The sequence below is a fragment of the Botrytis cinerea genome, chromosome 12 (genome assembly GCF_000143535.2).
Source record: "Botrytis cinerea B05.10 chromosome 12, complete sequence".
Classification (NCBI taxonomy): Eukaryota; Fungi; Ascomycota; class Leotiomycetes; order Helotiales; family Sclerotiniaceae; genus Botrytis; species Botrytis cinerea.
The window spans coordinates 1399409-1417538 of NC_037321.1; the positions used below are offsets into that span (position 1 = coordinate 1399409).

The 18130-nt window shown below is 44.2% G+C and overlaps 6 protein-coding genes across 6 annotated transcripts; 4 read left to right on the plus strand and 2 right to left on the minus strand.

Annotated features, from left to right (window-relative positions):
• The first annotated feature begins 1904 nt into the window (after positions 1–1904).
• Positions 1905–4322, plus strand: BCIN_12g04190 (hypothetical protein). Its single transcript, XM_024696431.1, has 5 exons — positions 1905–2044; positions 2101–2136; positions 2208–2285; positions 2393–2414; positions 2467–4322. The coding sequence occupies exons 1-5, from the start codon at positions 1963–1965 to the stop codon at positions 3965–3967; spliced, it is 1719 nt and encodes a 572-aa protein (XP_024552239.1). The 5' UTR covers positions 1905–1962; the 3' UTR covers positions 3968–4322.
• A 4056-nt stretch (positions 4323–8378) lies between these two features.
• On the plus strand, positions 8379–9635 carry BCIN_12g04200 (hypothetical protein). The gene is made up of 2 exons (XM_024696432.1): positions 8379–9099; positions 9442–9635. Exons 1-2 carry the CDS (start codon positions 8960–8962, stop codon positions 9500–9502), a joined length of 201 nt encoding a protein of 66 aa, XP_024552240.1. The 5' UTR covers positions 8379–8959; the 3' UTR covers positions 9503–9635.
• A 342-nt stretch (positions 9636–9977) lies between these two features.
• Positions 9978–12209, plus strand: Bir1. Its single transcript, XM_001546549.2, has 3 exons — positions 9978–10449; positions 10498–11045; positions 11094–12209. The coding sequence occupies exons 1-3, from the start codon at positions 10028–10030 to the stop codon at positions 11999–12001; spliced, it is 1878 nt and encodes a 625-aa protein (XP_001546599.2). The 5' UTR covers positions 9978–10027; the 3' UTR covers positions 12002–12209.
• A 448-nt stretch (positions 12210–12657) lies between these two features.
• Positions 12658–14219, minus strand: Bctvp15. Its single transcript, XM_001546550.2, has 7 exons — positions 14085–14219; positions 13710–13781; positions 13599–13642; positions 13523–13537; positions 13335–13403; positions 13129–13264; positions 12658–13043 (listed from the first exon to the last, which is right to left on the minus strand). Exons 1-7 carry the CDS (start codon positions 14102–14104, stop codon positions 13007–13009), a joined length of 393 nt encoding a protein of 130 aa, XP_001546600.1. The 5' UTR covers positions 14105–14219; the 3' UTR covers positions 12658–13006.
• Positions 14220–14793: 574 nt separating this feature from the next.
• BCIN_12g04230 (hypothetical protein) lies at positions 14794–16031 on the plus strand. Its single transcript, XM_024696433.1, has one exon. It carries the CDS (start codon positions 14922–14924, stop codon positions 15645–15647), a length of 726 nt encoding a protein of 241 aa, XP_024552241.1. The 5' UTR covers positions 14794–14921; the 3' UTR covers positions 15648–16031.
• Positions 16032–16348: 317 nt separating this feature from the next.
• On the minus strand, positions 16349–17886 carry Bcdao1. Its single transcript, XM_024696434.1, has 4 exons — positions 17687–17886; positions 17478–17615; positions 17306–17403; positions 16349–17251 (listed from the first exon to the last, which is right to left on the minus strand). The coding sequence occupies exons 1-4, from the start codon at positions 17707–17709 to the stop codon at positions 16437–16439; spliced, it is 1074 nt and encodes a 357-aa protein (XP_024552242.1). The 5' UTR covers positions 17710–17886; the 3' UTR covers positions 16349–16436.
• Between the last annotated feature and the right edge of the window lie 244 nt (positions 17887–18130).

Genomic DNA, 18130 nt, shown 5'->3' on the forward strand with positions numbered 1-18130 from the left:
GATGTTATTTGTAGTGAATTGTAGAGAAAGTGCTCAGTAAGGTAAGTGAGTGAGATAGGTATGGTGGTGGTGCACTTATCCGAACTTTCAAGCAGTCGAAATGCGAAATGCGCCTTCCTTTTTTTCTAGAAAAGCAAACAAACGTCCCATCAAGCACGACTGTCGCATGAGATGCCCACTTGAACGCTTCCATACTTGATTCCAACTATCTTATGCCGTCTACTTTCTTTTTTCCTCAAACAGAGTTCTTGATAAGTAAGGATTAAGAGAATTAGGAAAGACGTTCATCCATTGATCGATCCATTTGTATTCATCTATTCACCCAAACCACTTGGCACAAACTTCCTTCAAGAAAGAACATTCACTTAACACCCACTTCAACAACATAAAGATCTTGCTTCCTTTGTTCGCATATAAGTGAGAGAGAGAGGGAGAATCCAACTTCATTATTCGACATTTGCTAATCAAACAGTCTTCACATACGATTACGAGTGAGAGCAGGAAGGAGGAGAAAAGAAAGAATCAAACATAACACTCGCTATCCATTCAACAGCCGGCCTTTACCTACTACTACAAGTGAGAAACAAGAAGGTCAGAGGAAGGATTAAAGCCATAACACTCAGCGTCTATTCATCAGACGATGTTTATCCACGACTAAAAGTGAGAAAGAGAAGAAGGAGACAAAAGGAGATCAACAGGACACTCGGCATCCATCTTAGGGATTGAGATCTACAAACAATCAACCTCGAGTTTTCGAAGTCCCTTCAACTGAGGCATATTCTAGTATTGTGCTGTCTCTTCTGAGTAGGATTAGCTGCTACAGGTCTGTTCTTGATTCAAAATCGAAAGACAATCTCCTTCCATCAAGACGAAAACCAGCACTTCCGCGAACTTCCCACCTTCAATCCCTCGAATTCTGCGAAGATTTCATGTAAAGTACCTGTCGATAACGCTCAGCTGTCAAATGTGAAGCAAAGAAGTCCTCGAGTTTTCAATTCTAATTTGACCCATCATATCAAATCCTTCATACTAGCTAGTACGACAATCAATGCTTTCATCCGCTTGAGACGCATCCAGACTAGAGGGGGACTTGAAGTCAGAAGCATCTAATCGGGAGAAAGCCTTTTCAAGATTTCGAATGTTCAATGAAGCCATCATTTACGCAATAATTCTACCCAGTCTGACAGCCTAACGTGGCACATCGATCTCGAAAGGAACATTGGATCTGTAGGATTGGTAATTCTACTGGACGAAACTGGAACGGAAAGATATAAAACCACGTATTTTACTCTCCTGAATCCAGCTTGACGACATTCATCCGATTGGTATTGATACATCTTATGCATTCATCGCGTCTAATAAGTTGATTACACAAGCCTTGAGTCCGGTGTCCGGCAAAATCCCATTCACAACCACTCACGGCAGTGTTGAGCCGTATAACTCAATTCATCGAACTGCGAGATTTTTATTACAAGCCCTACCGTTTAATAAAGTTCAGTCTAATTAAGCGTTCGATTCGCAATCAATTCCAAGCCAAAAACTCATTTAAATCAGGATTTTTATCAACATTGTAACCAATACAATTTCACAACGTGTTCACATTCTCGCAATCCAACTCCTTCGAATTTCTGCCACTCTTTCCTACAACTAGCATTAAAATACTAGCATCGCGCGGGGGAAGTTATACCATATCTCCTCCGTCACGCCCTTCAAACGATATAAGCGGCTTCTTGCGCCAACACTGAAGTCTTCCATCTTCCTCAACACCAGACTGAAGAAAGATTTCATCCATTTGATTGACCGCAGCAAGTTACATTACATTTAAAAAATCTTCCCTGTAAGCTGGTTATCCTTTAAGATTTCACAAGATAAGTAAGTTGGTTGACTCGCAACCTCGAACACAAGGATTTTCTCATACTCGAGCAATCTAAGTTCCAACTACCTTCTACAATATTCGCTACGATGAATTGGGCGATAATCATTCGCGAAGATCGTCTCTATAAGGGCAAGACCTTGTATAGATGGGACGCATCACCTGGCTTAGGTACGATTTTCCACAATCTTATGTCTGTCGCAGGGTATACTAACGGCCATTCTTAGAACATCATTGCGGAACGTGTGCAACGCCACTTCATAGTAAGTCACATGAAGCTATCGCGACCTCATCTGTAACTTTGGTAGACTTGCTCACTAGGTTACCCCCATAGATGCTCGTTCAAAGTCTTCCTGTCTTGGTAAGCATGTTGAGCCTTGCTTCCGATTTCATCAGCAGCTGCACTTTCTAGGTAAGTTCTCCAACTTTATTAATCTTGTTCTGAAGATCAAGTACTTGATCGTGTTTATGAGACGACCAAGTAGTCAAGAATAATGCTAATTTGCATGCATCATAAAGGAAAATCTCATGAATGTCTTGGGTAAATACATTGGCTTTCGAACTTTTCTAGGCTATCTTGCTAATTATAATAGATGCAACATGTCTGATGAGATGCACTATACTCGACATAGGGAGATCCTGGCTATTGTTCGACAGCTCAATACATTAGACCAAACCGGTTTATCTCTTGGATCTCAGATGTCGAAGAAAAAAAGTGAATATGACAAGAAACGGACAGACTCCGAAACCACCTCCGAGGCAACCGACGCAATTTCTGAAATGAGCCTCGAGGAAGAGAATTTAACAAAGCGAGAAAGAAAGCGGGCAAAGAAGTCAAAAGCAAAGACTAGAAGGATTATTGATGTCTATAGCCAAGATGAGATCAATTGCATTAGCGAGGCATTGCATGGTCAAATACATGAAAGTAAAGGTGCTTGGGAAGGTACATATGCTTATGACAACCGTCATCTCGATGCATCATCTGCAAATAGTGGCACGGTCGGAGAGGATGATGAAGAATACGATGAATATGCGGTTCAGCCACCCACTCAAGCTTCCAATAAAGAATACAAGACACCCAACTATCCGACCCCAAAACAACAAAAGGCAGCTAAAAAGCTTACTACAGTAACACCGTTAAAACAACCCAAACGTCGTGGTAACCAGCAAAAGTTCACTCCCGAAACGGCCTACAAAAACGATCCATATGGTGGTGTTAATCCCCAAATCTTCTATCGTCTTGGCATTGATGTCAAACCCCCTTCTAACCCGAAAATCCGAAAAGAACTGATAGGAAAGCTCATCGCTGCCATTAATAATGATCTACATGTTATCCGACGGGAAGAAGAAGAGGCTGTCATCAGAGAAGAAGGTTTCTGGAGATGGGCTGGACGAAACGCATTTCGAAATATCCGCGAGTATCGCGAGAAGTTTGACTGGGCAACTGGACAGAAGATCACCCCGGGTCAGAAGATGATTGCGATGAAAACTGAAGCAGAGCTCTTTGGCGACGAACCTGAAAATTATCAGATTGATGATGAGACAGAGGAAGCCAGCAGGCAAGATAGTCCAGAGAGCGAAGGTGAAGTTTCTATGGATGAGGGCATATCTGCAAGAATGATGGTTGAGAGGAAGGATACAAAAGAAGTGGCAAATGGAAGCGAGGATAAATTTGTCGATGAAAAAGAGCAGAAAATCAAGAAGCTTAAAGTATTGAGAATTACCACGGCACACGAATCGCACATTCGACCGAAAGCAGGACTATATAAGAGCATCTCGGAGACACCTCTTGGTAAAATTAAACAAGGCTCTAAGGGTTTCGAAACCGAAGGATTTGTTGATTTTTCCGTAGAAGGAGATGACGAAATGGAACATGAAGGTATTGATGATCTTGTTAGATACAGGACGTATGGCAGCAATAAGCTTAAGTCTACTTCTTCTACATGGGCGAACGTTGTTGGCTACAGCTCAAACGACACGACAAGTACTGCTAAGAAAGGAAAGAAAGTTATTACAGATAAAACAATCATCCCTCCTCCTATTGAGGACGACGAGTGGACCACAGTTACGAGGAAGAGGGGAAGTAAGAAGTAATGTGTGGATAAGATAAAGGTTGGCAGGATTTGCGATGGAGGATTTCTTATAACTGGTGCTATTTTGTTGGTGTACATTTTACATATGGCTTGCTTATTTTGCAACGTTTCCTTTTTAATTTTCATAGTGCCTTTTTATGGCCTTCATACTTTTCTATTTCCCGAATGATGGGAAAGCGGCGATTAACTCATGGAGAGCCTATGAGGCTACGAGCTCGCGAGGTTACGAAGGCTTGAAAAAGCATGCACGAATTTCTTTGGTCAGTTTGTTTCATTTCGTGGCGTCAAATATGTAGCACTGAGATGAGAGATCATTCTCACTAAAAAGGAATGTACACACTACAATAAAAAGGACATATGAAAAACTGTGTGTGTCTGTGATGAAATCTCTGCGTATTGATGAGGAGTTGAATAATATATATATATACTATTGCGAGTTGGTGTTATCATGATTAGGTAGATGGAAAGGCAATGGAATGAAGAGATGAGATAAAATAACGAAAAGAAAGAGTCAAAGTGACGAGCTGATGAAATCACATATTTTCAGATTTTGATTTAGTTGAACATTAATGGCTTGTACTCAGGCTGTGAATGTATTGAGAAAACCTGAGAATACATAGGGTCATGAGGGATTGGTATGTGGTAATTGGGTAGTTGGGGATGAGTATAGAATGTAGAGTGTAAAGTGTAGAGTGTTGGAAAGTTGGAATTGTGTGTGTATGGGTGGGCACGGGAACTTGGGGACTTGGGGACTTGGGATGAGGGGGTGAGGGTGAGGGTTATGGAAGTGAAGTGAAGTGAAGCAATTGAAGCAATTGAAAACAACTGGTACATGTGGATGTCGGTATCTTTTAGGGGGAAGGGGGATATGGTTATTGGAGATGGAGATGGAGATGGAGATGACGGGGTATACTGTACTGTAGAGATACACGTCTTTGACTGATGGTATGAGAGACCAACGTGTCTGTACTCCTTTCCCGTACTCGTAATTGTATGGATATGACATATCTTGCGAAGAGAAGAGTGGAACGAGAGTTGAGAGAGAAAGGGAGAATCTAGCCTGTTCTTTTCTCTGAAAATTTTCAAGATGGTCCGATGATATTTCCGGCATTGCTGCTCAGATGCAAAGACAATGTTCAAATTCATGCTCAGCAATTGGCGGTGTACCAAGTACTTACAAGTGACATACCCAATCCTCATTCCAAGTAGCTTTGACATTCTAGTGTCGCCTTGTAGGGTGTGAAAGGTCTCGGTCCGGATCTGATATTGATATTGCTGCATCCATGCATGCATGGATATACTCACTTGCGCAGCATACTCGCCGTGCCACCTGCACCCATGAGATATATGTAGGAAGGCACCTGTAACTCGGGAAGTTTGTTCGTTCCGCTCAGTATACCTCCGTACGGCACTTGACAAGAAAGAAGAAGGGAAAAAAAACTCGCCGAGTATTTGGTGCTACGTCCGATGCGCGTAAAGAGATATCTTTGGGGGTGGGGAAGGGAAGGGAGAAACTTTGTCGGATTAGAATGTGACTAAATTAGGAAGATACTCGGCTACGAGAGAAGTCGGTTTCACTTGCTTTTGCAAGCATGCTTGCTATCAGATGGGAAAGATAGATGTGTGGTGGGATTTTAATTGGATTCCCAAGACCTACGTGATGCCGTACCGTTACCTGCCATTCGGCGACCAACATCATCCTTATGGTTATACCTTGTCGTCGGGATGCTGCATGGCTGGAATCTCGAGGATTTGAGTTTCGCCAGGTAAATGGATGGAATGGTACCGTATATGTAGGCCGGCGGCTCCGTGCGTTGTTTGGTTGCACAGCTATAGCACTTTGATGTTACATCGTGTCAAGCTCAAGGATCAACCTCAAGGATGAGGATAAATCTCTCGAAGTATATTCGTGGATCTCGATGATAGGCAAGGCCCATTAATATCCACGTTGTGAAACTTTGATGATTGAGATGTGTGTGAAGAGGGGGAACTCGAGCCACGAATCCGTCCTCTCGATTCCTCTCTTCTTGGCCAATAATCATGCTGTGCCTTTGCTTGGGACGAGTTTGTTTGTATGATGTAGTTCATCCCCTTTTCATGCTGTATGATTTCGGGTCTTTGCACTGACGGGGGAAGTTCGGATTCGGCAAAGGAAAATACATTCCATGCCGCTGTCGTATAACACAAATCGTTACCCGTGGAAGACTTGACGGTCACATTACCATGGCTGTTGGGCTAGAGACGATAAAGTAACCTCCAACATAGTATTGGACAGGGTGAGGTACTTGGTGACTGTAACGCGGGGCGTTTCTTGTCATTAGTCGGAGACGTTCAAATTTTGATGATGCAGGCTATGATTGGGCACATACCAGTGTAGCGTTTGAGATTCCGTGACATCGGAAGAGACTCCCGTCATTTAGCGGGAGTGCTGATGAATTATGGCTGCGGAGACTGACTTTACGGTTGATTTTTTTGAAATCAAGAGGTTCAATAGTTGGTCCACACTGCATATGTACTTGTAACGCACTCACACTTTTATGAGGGGGGTGTGCTGTATCGTACTGTGCCGAAAATAGTTGACCATCTCGCGTTGAACACAAAACACGAGATGAACTCAGGGATAAGGATAAGGCTGAGGATCTTACTGGGGGCTTTAGAGAAGGATCGTTGGCGTGGCTGGTGGTTTGGGGGTACGAAAAGGAGTGTAAACGAGGTGCGTGCGAACTATATACATGACATGCCAATCACGAACCACCAGGATGTCAGCTCCAAACAAGTACCGTAGTTGAAAAAGCATATCAAGGTCGAGAGAAGTTCAACGTAGAAGAAGTTCGTGTGTGCATTGGAACATTTTTTCCCCGCTGGTTTCTTGTACCACCGATGTACTTGAGGAGGAATTTTGACGCAGCGATTATAGGCGCGTGAGATGACCAGCATTGAAAAGTCCATGCCGCTCTTCCAATTCGATTGACGTTTTGTAGCATCGGAGTTGGCATTGTGCAATAGTCCGATGGACAGTGGCAATTCTGTTTCACGAATCCCTTGACAGGGTACACGTTCGCCTGCATTCTGGAAGCGATAACGAGGAGCGGAAAAAGAAAATGCAGAAACACATCTCATCTGCACAGAGGGTGATTGGTTAGGATTGAGTCTGGTGTAACAGTATACTTAGATCTGCCAGCAGATGACCTAGGTACATATAGCGGTTGTGCTCTGGAGAAATGGGAGCGATGGGCACTGAGGACTATATATAAATGGTCTAGAACAATCCGTTGAGGTCTATGGAAGAAGGCTTGCGTTGAGGAAGTGAAATGTGATTGAAATGTGATTGAAATGTGGTCGCCGGTGAACAAATTGTTCAACGAGATGAATGTGATGTGTGATGCTGCCCACGTCCTTGGTCAGATCAGATAGCGTTCCAATCGTTGACGCTCAAATGGAGAAGCGAAGAAAGTCTTCTGTGCCAGGCATCGACAGGCTGCTAGTGGTGACATCTGGTGTGATATTATTACATAATGATTTTCCTTCGTGGAGTGAGTTTACGTTGTTTGGTGTTGATAATACCCAGGTATATGGTGATGATGGTGATGATGGTGATGATGGTGATGATGGTGTCGATAGTGTGGATAGTCTCGATAGTGTTGATAGTCTCATAGTGTTGATAGTCTCGATAGTGCTGATAGTCTCGATAGTCTACATACTCTCCTCTGTACATGGCATCCTCCGTATACAGAGCAGGTATAGGATCAGATAATACCTAGTGCGTGTACTTGTGCTTGGTACCGATTGGCTCAAGAGTGGCTGCAATCCTGATTATATAATCCTCGACACCATTCTCTCCTCTTCTACGAATAATAAATATAAAAGGAGGCAAGTTACCAGATCTCCCACACCAAGTACCCAGATAGGCTTAGATCGTCTCTGCTAGCATCCACGTCTCGTGACCTTTATCTCCTGTGCTGCTCCGTCATGTTGGCACATCGCATCAATCGGAAGACGAGTGAAGAGATACCCGGCCTGCTGGTCCAACGGCCGTTCGCCCTTTGTCTGCTTACCTGCCTCGAGACCAAGTTCCAACCGCACAGAGGAGCCAGCTGCGCGACGATAGGGAAGGACTAGGGAGATGCCAGGAAAAGCCAGGAAGGTCCCGATAAAGTAATATTTTTTCGACCCTGCATTAAATCTTTGATCAGAAATGCCTTTGCCGAGCCAATGAAAAATAAGATAATGTGAATGACCACGCTAAGATAATTTAGCTCGCGCTAATCGCACCAGGACCACTCTTTATGCGCAAGTGACGCTTGCCTTTCCAGGACTCCAGGTGTTTCTTGATTAAGAGGAGCGAAGTGGTATGTGGTATGCATAACCTACCCGACCTAGGTAGCGATCAATTTCTTAACCTAACCTACTAGGTAACTAAAGTCTTTTTCTACTACGACCTTGCTGCACGAGTACCGACCATCAAAAATCTCATTGGAATATTCGTTTGGAAAAGAAACGCCATTCGTACAACAGAAACCCCCCTTCACACCGTCCACACCGACCACACCGTCCCCAGGGCGAAGGAGAGTTCATAACATCTTTGCACTTCACAATTCTCATCGCAGTCCCCTTCACTTGCTGTCACCACCACCGGGAACGAGAGGAGCATCTTCTTGCCCATATTCATTCCATCTCATTCAGCCGCCAACCCCCCTGACTTTGTGCATTGCTCATCTCACCGATATTTGGATGCTACAAAGAATCACACATTACAGATTATGGGTGATAACAGCCACACATTCGAATAAGGACAACGGAACGACGACAACCAGATCCAAGGAGCGAAGAAGAAAGACGGAAAGAGTCTTTTGAAACATCCGCACGGGGGAGGAGAGGAAGGTTAACTTGGGTCACTGGACTTTATCGAATCAATCTTCAGTCACGGATTTCAGTGAGAGCAGGCAAGCAAGCAAGCAAGCAAAACTTGGGTCAGACAAGGAATCGGGCTTGCATGAGTGAAGTTAAATCAAATCGCAATCGCTCAATCCTTCCTCATAGTATCAACCTCAATATTCCTTTTCTCGTGCTCGACGTTCCGGAGATCACGGCGATCATTTTGATCCAAAAGCCATTAAATCCAAGCGCATTTAGGTAGGTGACACAACACGATATCTCAACACTTGTATTTTCCGTCACTCTGCCCCCTTTTATTTGTTCTGGAGCCTTTACCAGAGCAAAAGAGGTTGATCGCATTGCCATTGCTCCCATTCATCAACGGCAAAGTTCGAAGTTTGCGTAGTGCATTGTAGGCTCTGTTTCCCGCTCCAATATAAACTTGGCCCGTGCAACCGCAAATCACAATCACGACCACAACATAAAGAATTGCATTATTGTTAGCACTTGGAGTTTGCATAGCTTACTCGTTCTTTTTCTTGTCAAGTCTATTTTCAATAACCACTACCACGTTGTCGAGCTGACTTTTCGCTCAATCAGGCCAGCTCCTTGGATAACAGGCTTTCGATCCTTATCAGAAGTTCTAGCCCCGAGTCTCTAGGACGAAATCCTCAAATTATCGTCAGGACCTCCTGGATCTATCAAGCGCTGATAGGGCTCCAATTTCATTCTAGGAGTAATTTCCAGTATTTTCACAGCATTTCCGAATATAAACACCAATCCTTACTGCATCACACCCTAGCAGCTTGTATTCTTTTTGGCTCAAGTAGGTAGAGCTCAGAAGACCAAGCGAAGATTCAAAGGCAATCTAAACCTGCCTCCTCATACGCATCTAAAAGCCGGTAGAATAATCTCATCGGCGACCATATCATCTCGCTACTCCAGCTATCTTGCACGAGAAGTTTAAAGGCTAATCGACATCACCTTTACGCCAACTCAGTAGCAAAGCCTTTCTCCTTATCCAAAGGTGTTAAAGTTCTCCTCCCTACTTCATAAAAAAACATTACAACTCGATTCTTACTTTTGAGAGTTTTCTCATCATATCTGTTGACGTTAGCTACTGTTTTCTCTCCGCTGGTCAGAAATCTCACATTTCCGAGACACGTCAACGTTTTCAGAGAGCCATATGTGCTGCGCACTTCAAACAGCTCCTTCGATTGGCTTCAAGTCGGATCATCCTTTTAGCAATATGAGTGACAGAGGCTCATCACCTCCGCATCAACGGAGGCAGGAAGTGATTCCTGTTCGATCGGCCGTTGCTGGGATGGTACAGCCCACCAAAGAAGAGTACGAAGCGGGCAATCAATTGATCGGAACCTCAAATTCAAGATACGACGATCAGCACCAACAAGAAAGTGATTACACCAATAGCATCTCATCTAATGCCGACTATAAAAACTCGGATAGAATTGTGACTGCTGGTATTCCAGTAAATCACAACAGTCCTAGGGATGCCTCGTTAGAGCGGAGCCAAAGAGAGAGTTCCCAGGCCAGCGTCCCTGCGTCGTCCCCAGGCGTGGAGCAGATTCAGTCTAACCAAATATGCAGGTATGAAAAATATTTACTTTCTAGGTAGTTGTGACTAACTTGATAAAGTAATTGTGGCACAACTAGAACACCACTTTGGCGAAGGTCTCCTCAAGGAGCAACCATATGCAATGCCTGTGGGTTATATCAAAAAGCTCGCAATGCTTCTCGACCCACAAATCTCAAACGTCCACCAACCACTGCCCCTATCGGTTATCCTGGAGATCAACGGGAATCTCCTTCTGCAAGCGGGTCTATTTCACTTCCTACTGCTGGCGCAACCTATGTTTCTGCAGATCAAACTTCCACAGGAACATGTCCTGGTGGTGGACGTTGCAATGGTACTGGAGGTGCCGAAGGGTGTGGCGGATGCCCAGCTTTCAACAACCGAGTCTCAAAAACCGCCCATTTTACTTCTTGTCAAGATAGACAATCAACACAAACACCACAGCCACAAAATGATCAACCAACAGATGCCCCATCTCCGATTGATGTCGCTTCCCTCCAATTACAAGCACAAAACACCACGGTCGTTGTAGCCTGCCAAAACTGTGGAACTACCATCACACCCCTCTGGCGTAGAGATGAGAGTGGTCACACAATTTGTAACGCCTGTGGTAAGCTCATCGGCAAGCTAGATATGTATCCGTACTGACACATGATAGGTTTGTATTATAAACTCCATGGTGTGCATCGACCAGTAACCATGAAGAAATCAATTATCAAGCGTCGTAAGAGGGTAGTTCCAGCAGTTCAAGGCTCTCAAGCTTCCAGCTACGAAACTAGTAGTGCAATGGATTCGCCTGAGTCCGATCGTGCTTCACCCGAAGAGGTAGTTGAGCGAGGCACAATGAACCCTGACGGATCAGTGAACTTAGGTCTTCGTTTACGCAATGATCCAGGAAGAGCTCTACCCGAACCAATCCGGACACAAAATGGCCAGCATCAGCATCAGCATCAGCATCAGCAACATCCACCATCTGATCTTGGCGCCTATACATCCAATCCAAATTATCAAGGCCAAAATCTCGACTCCCTGACTAATGACAATCGATTGCCGCCAATGGCATCATACCCTTCGCCAATCCATAATCGACTTTCAGTATCGCCTAATAATTATCTCTCTCCTTCCCGAAAGCGATCATTCTCCGCTACCGATATGGACCCAAGCAATCCCCTCTCCTCGGAATCTGCACACGCATCAACCTTACCTAAACGTCTCTCGTCCATAAAATCGATACTGAACCACGGCTTCACAAATTCCGACTCTGATGTTAGTCCCGAAAACGACCTTAGCTTCCGCCGCGGAACCGATAGTCTAAGGTTAAGTCCAAGCCGGTATTCCGCCGCTAATAGCCCGAGTCTCAGTACCGTCGGTCCGGCCACTTACTCAACCAGTCCCTCGGGCAGTGGAGCTGGGAGTGCACTGAGCAGTGCGAAAGACCCGGCAAGTGAAAGCGATCGCGCAAAAACGGAGAGGAGGGAGATGCTACAGAGAGAAGCGGAAAAGATGAGGGAAGCTTTAAAGGCCAAGGAAAGAGAACTGGCCGAGTTGGGAATCGGGTTGGATTAATATTTACCCGCCAACCCACACTAGCCTTTCCGGTAAATTGGACGAAAAAGGAAGCTACGAAATTACGAATGTGCGTTAACTTTGTGGATTTTCTTGCGGGGTTATTGCAGATATGGGAAAGGATACGATGAACATGAAACGGGAAAGGGGAGTGAGTAAGAATAAGGGTATGGGAGTGAGCAAGTTTGTCTTTAAGGACTGGGCTACACACTGCATGATATGATGGGAGTTTACCAGGGATTCTTTTTTCAGGGCATTACATAATCGGAATGGGATGGGATACAGATACCCCTCTGCCGTTTAATGAATGGGGCATTTCATTATGCTTATTATCAGTGTAACATTGGAATGGCAAGAGGCGTGCAGGATTTCTCTTGGGTATATCTTCAGTGCCAAGATTGGGCTTTTGAGATTGGGAGTGCTAGATGCACAAATTTGCAACTCTAATGTATACATGGAAATGGAAACAGACACAGGATCTAAGACTCATGCAAGCAAGATAGGTGCAGCCGCAGTTCCAACTGGACAAAAAAATGGCAGAACAGAGCCTCAATATGTGCAGCCGAATGAGTCTGAGCAAAATAAAAACATTATATCAATATTATATAATCCCAAGTTGAAAGTCTCACAGTGTGAATTTTGAAATTTCCCGGCTTTGAATGTGGTATCTTGCTTTTATTGAAGACTGGCTGACGTACATACATACACACGCGAGGAATAGTAAGGAGATGTTTCGACAAGTCACCGTCCATTCTATAGCTAATTCGGATCCGTGATTCGATGAATGAGAGATAATATGATATGTAATACAAGGCTGTTTTCTGAAAACTCGCGTCTTTAGTACCAATAAATAGATGATTGCCAAGGTAGCATTTACGAGGGAAAGGGTAGATGCGGTATTGTGTTGTGCGTATCGTAGGAGATATCGATGATATCTTGTTTGAGTTGAGTGATCGCAGGTGGAGAGGCTTGGAACTCGAAGGAAGGTGAAGCTGTGCGATGCGATTAGACTTGTTCGGCGCCCCATCCTCCATCTGCTTCTCTGTTTGTGGCAATGATCATTAGCAAAAGGTTTCGAATGAATCGTAATTGTCCAGAGAGATATGAGGAAGAAGATGGGCATTTACCTCATGTTCGCAGGTGGCTCGATAGATGGAACAAACTCGAGGCCAATGTAAATAAGGCCGATTATGCCAATCAAGGACCCGGCAATGATGCGCAAGACGTGGTCGTGTAAGAGAATGGATCCGACGAATACGTAGACTAGGTTTGGGTGTTAGTTTTGCTTGGTTTGTGGTGGGTATTATCTGGGAGGATTTGGAGAGCGACGTACAGATTCCTCGTCCGACGAAGGAAAAGAGGAAGGATGCGTAGCGCGAGACTTGTGGTGGAATTTGGAATTCTATAATTTGGAATTAGTGACATGTGCGACATATTTGACAGGCTCGTTTGAAGTCAAAATCGAGGTTTGATGAGATGGAATTGTTGTGAAACTTGGAGCTTAAGGTGGGCGAGACGAACCAAGAAGAGCGGTGCCTGGGAAATTGTATGTTAGTAAATTTCATGGGCGGGACGATATATTGTAAGGGTAACTCACAGATTCCAAAGATGATCACATAACATCCAATGATGATAGATTGGCTACGATGATGTTAGAACGAGCGAATTTCTCGATAATTGTTGTCGCATGGATATGTATGTTACTTACAAGCCCAAGGGGAAGAATTGGGAAATTCCACCAAGAACCATAAAAACACCTACTGCCAAATTGACAAGTCGGCTAAGAAGAATACATGATTAGTCTCGTCTTCAATCATAGATCTTAAGTTGGCAGATTCAATCGCGGGCGCTGGGCGGTAGGGGATGGTGAGGTTGAGGGCTGGAGGGGCTCTTGATGAAGCCTTGAAGCTTGCAAGTCTGTCATGGCCCAATCAATCGGTCTACCAAGAAGTAGCATAAATTCTTGAGCTCCAGCTGCAGCTCCAATCCCTCAATCATGATCAATCGGTCCAAGCCTCAAGCTCAAGCGCACACTTCAACGCCGCGCAACAAGCACGCCGCAAGCAAGTCTTGGGAAACTCACAAAGCATCAGAGTAATCCATCGTTGCTGTAGTATGAGGATGACCGTATGTATGTGTTGACTTTCGTTCGCGGGGACTTTAGGAATCGTAGAGTTTCCCGTAACTGGACGTTGGTGGTTGTGGTTGTAATGTGTTCAGTAGGTAGGGCAGGATCAGAACAGATGAAGATCTTGAAAGCTGGTGCACGCGCCTCACCTCACGTATCTTATTGCATCTGTGGTGGAACACAAAGATTTTGCCAAGAATTTATAAAACAAAGGGGACGTGAACATTTCTCCTCAGAGACACTTTTATATGAAGTCTCAACAGATCGTCCTGTTTCCAATATCAGATTTTAGAAGATATCATCTGAAATTCTCAATCAAAAAGCCAAGATCAACAACGTTGATAAGCATGGTCATGATACATAGGGCAGAATGAAAACCACAAACAACCCAAGTGCAAGAGGTTCGAGAGATAGTTAAGCTCCAAAGGCCCTCACTAAGTGGTCACATCGAGCGAGTATAGGAAGTCTTCAGGTATGGTATAAGCTGTTAATAGGGTAACAAGCTAAGTATGGTCAGCAAGTCAGCGATACAGATGGCGATGTAGCATTGTTGTCGCCCGATCAATTATCATGCATACTACCCGACTCTTGACATACATACAATACTGCAACTAGGGAATCCGACACTGATACCGAAACATCCCTTCTTCATTCATGGTACGATGGCTTTTACTTCGATTTCAGCTCTAATTGCTCATTTCTCTCTCTCTCTCTTTCATTTCAAGGTCTACGTAGGCCTTGGCTGTTTCTTCTTTGTATTGAGCTTCTTAAATCATCTTCCTATGGTCTGTTATGGATGCTCATATAAAGAGCAATACCTATGTTCCGCAAATATCCTCATCTGTCATCGGCTTTTTTGACTTGCCCGTCAAAACTTGCGACGACATCTACCAAAGAGTGCTAGTTGTACCTCATGGAATATATCTTTTTCAAGTCTATGATGATGCGATCAAGACGGTGATTCCAGGGAGACCAATTCTATGGCTTAAATTACTGTATATCAATCGAAAAATGCGCGAGGAGGCTAGCATTGTGTTGTATGGACGAAATCGTTTTGTCTTTATGGATACAATCGGAAGCCAGACCAAACTTTTACAGTCCTTTCTACAGTCCATTGGGCCCGTAAACGCAAGTCTTATGTCTCGCATCTGCATTAGTCTTCCCATTGTGAAGAGTGTTAAAGACGAGCCAGAGAAATACGCGCTCTGTGAAGATGATGTAGATAGTCTGATGCTTCTGCAACAATTCACCAATCTGACGACGTTAGAAACTCTACTTTATAGCTTCAATCCTATATACACAAACGAAGCCAACCAGGATGCGCACCACTCACAATTCATCCAAGGCGCGTGCTCGCATATCGACACGCAACTAAGGATCACCATACCAACACTGCGCAAAATCATCATCGTGTTTCATGATATGGTCCCAAAGAATGAGATGGTTGAGTTAATGCGCCGCTTTCTGTGGATGATCTGTCAAACTGATAAGAATGATATGGTTATTAGGCAAGACTGAAGGGGAAGTATGATAGCAAGAGAGGAGCAGATGTACCCATAAATCATCAGTATACTCGTGTTGCTTGGACGTTTTGGGGAACGCAAACCGTATCTTTGTTTATTACTTCAAGGATAATTATTGGAAACATAAAATTTGATCGTCACTGTTGATTTTACTGGTTTGTCTATTCAGGATCAGAATACATTAGACAGGCAAAGATCGTGGTGCTTTAGCCTGACAGATCGTTTAGGAAAAGGGGGCTGACGTGATAAGAATTTGACATGAACAAGATTGTACTGTGGAAGCGGGCATGAAAAATATGTGACAGTACTTGCTGATGACTTCTGCCTTCACTTGTACAATCGAAATATGAAGATGAAACTGACTGTAAATGGGGATCCAAAGCTTCCAGGCAAGCTTTCTGTTCCACTTGTAAAAAAGGCTCAGAATTTGCATTCATCTGTGTGTTTCTACCGTACCATGTGGCCTCTTATGACGCCGCTATTGCGACCAAGTGATGACTCGGTTTGAGCGCGACACTTCTTCTTTAGAATGACTCGGACATGTAGGATGATTGATCGTTGTTATTGAATGGATCATGGGCTTCCTTGCCCATAACACTTATTTATGAGGCGCTTCATGCGGCATATGCACAATACGTTGCATTATCTGGCAGGCTTTCCCACACTTGAATAATCAAAAATTCAGAAGTCTTAAGATGGAGACAATATCTAAGGCGATAAATAACTCTAATATTTCCCACTGGCAAAGTTAGGATATGTAAGAAAAACATCAAGTGAATCGCGCTCAAAGCCTAGACTTGGATCCTAAAACCTCCTCAACAAGCTCCACAGTTCCCTCCGAACATCCATACGAGCCCTGATACCCCCATCCCCCATGTCCATAATTGTGAACCACCCATGTAGAATCGATCTTCTCTTTTTCAATTCTAACTCCACTCAGCCTCAGCGGTCGTAGTCCCACTCCATGACGTATGACACTCAATGCCTCAACACCTTTTCCATTCGTCAAAGCAGGACACAACTCCACAGCTCGCTTCATGATTCGCATAGCCTGGTTCGGACATGGCTGGGACTCCCAGTCTCCTTTTTGATATGTGCCTCCCAGAATTGTTCCTCCGCCAGCTGCACGTTTCATAATGTAACATACCTCATCGTCTCCATCGTCCGTACCGGATATCGTTAACATAACACCAGGATCGTTACGTACGAGTACAATTTGACCTCGAGCGGGAATAACATCTTTGTCCATAACGCCACCAAGCTTCGAGGCTAAAAGACCGGTACAGTTGACGATCACATCGGCTTTTCTGCCGGAGTGATGCAGATTGCCGGCTTCGGAAATATGACTGATGATGCTGCGTTGAAGTACAACACCGTTTTTTAGACATTGACCAACAAGGTAGGATAGATAAACGGCGGTATTGATGCAAACTGATGTGAATGCGGTTGCACTGTCCGCACCAGCAGGGATCTCATTTTGTGGTAATACACGGAAATCAGGGACAACATCTTTAAACCAAGGATCAGTTGAAAGCAACTCATTGAACCATTGACCTGTAGTTCCCTGGGCATCCTTATCACGGTTCAAAATCACAGTATCTGATGAAGTCAGTAAAGAGTCACCTCAAAAGTGGGAGGACCGTAAGAACTTGCTTTGGAAATGAATGCCGGCTTCTGGGACATCCTTCGCCAGTCTCGCTAGTTCATACCATGTTCGCTTCTCCCATCTACAGTCGGACGCATTTGATACCCTGTGAATTGAGTGTTAATTTCTCATACCGGACTCAATTCAGCCAGGGCAGAGAAATGGTAAGTTGTGACTCACGGAAGATAATTTGCACCAGCCCATGGAGATGTATATTCAATGTCGTAATCACCGGGCATATGCTTTGCAATAATGGTGACCTCGAAGCTAGGATTTTGGGACAAGAGTAAAGCGGTGGTTAAACCGGACACTCCCGCACTGCAGAGACGTCAGTCACTATGACTTTTGTTTTTAAGGAGGACAAGAAACAGAGCGTTGAGGAAACGAACCCAACAACCACAATATTTGGCATTTTCAATATAGCTACGATCAAAGTCTTGACAACAGGATTCGGAGAATTAAGGGGAGATAGCAACAAAAGATATCCCACTTGGGATATACTGAAAGTGGAGTGATGTTTGTGACACAGAAGATATTCCGGAGATAATCCGAGGCTCGAGCGTTGTCGTGATATCCAACTTCTCGCGCCAAAAATATTCTTTTTGAATTTCTCCTCAGAACATGTCTTTTATATATACTTCTGGTTATCTTCATCGTGACTGCCTAAATAAATCCCACCCTGGCGTACAGATATATGCAAGCCACGTGCTACATTGGGCAAGTGCTTCATGTTGCTCAAATCACACACTGACTAAACTTTCAGCCCTATCATGGCGACGGAGTCTGAACCCCGCATCTGGAATGTCTGGTCGGATGTCTTAAAGACTGCATAC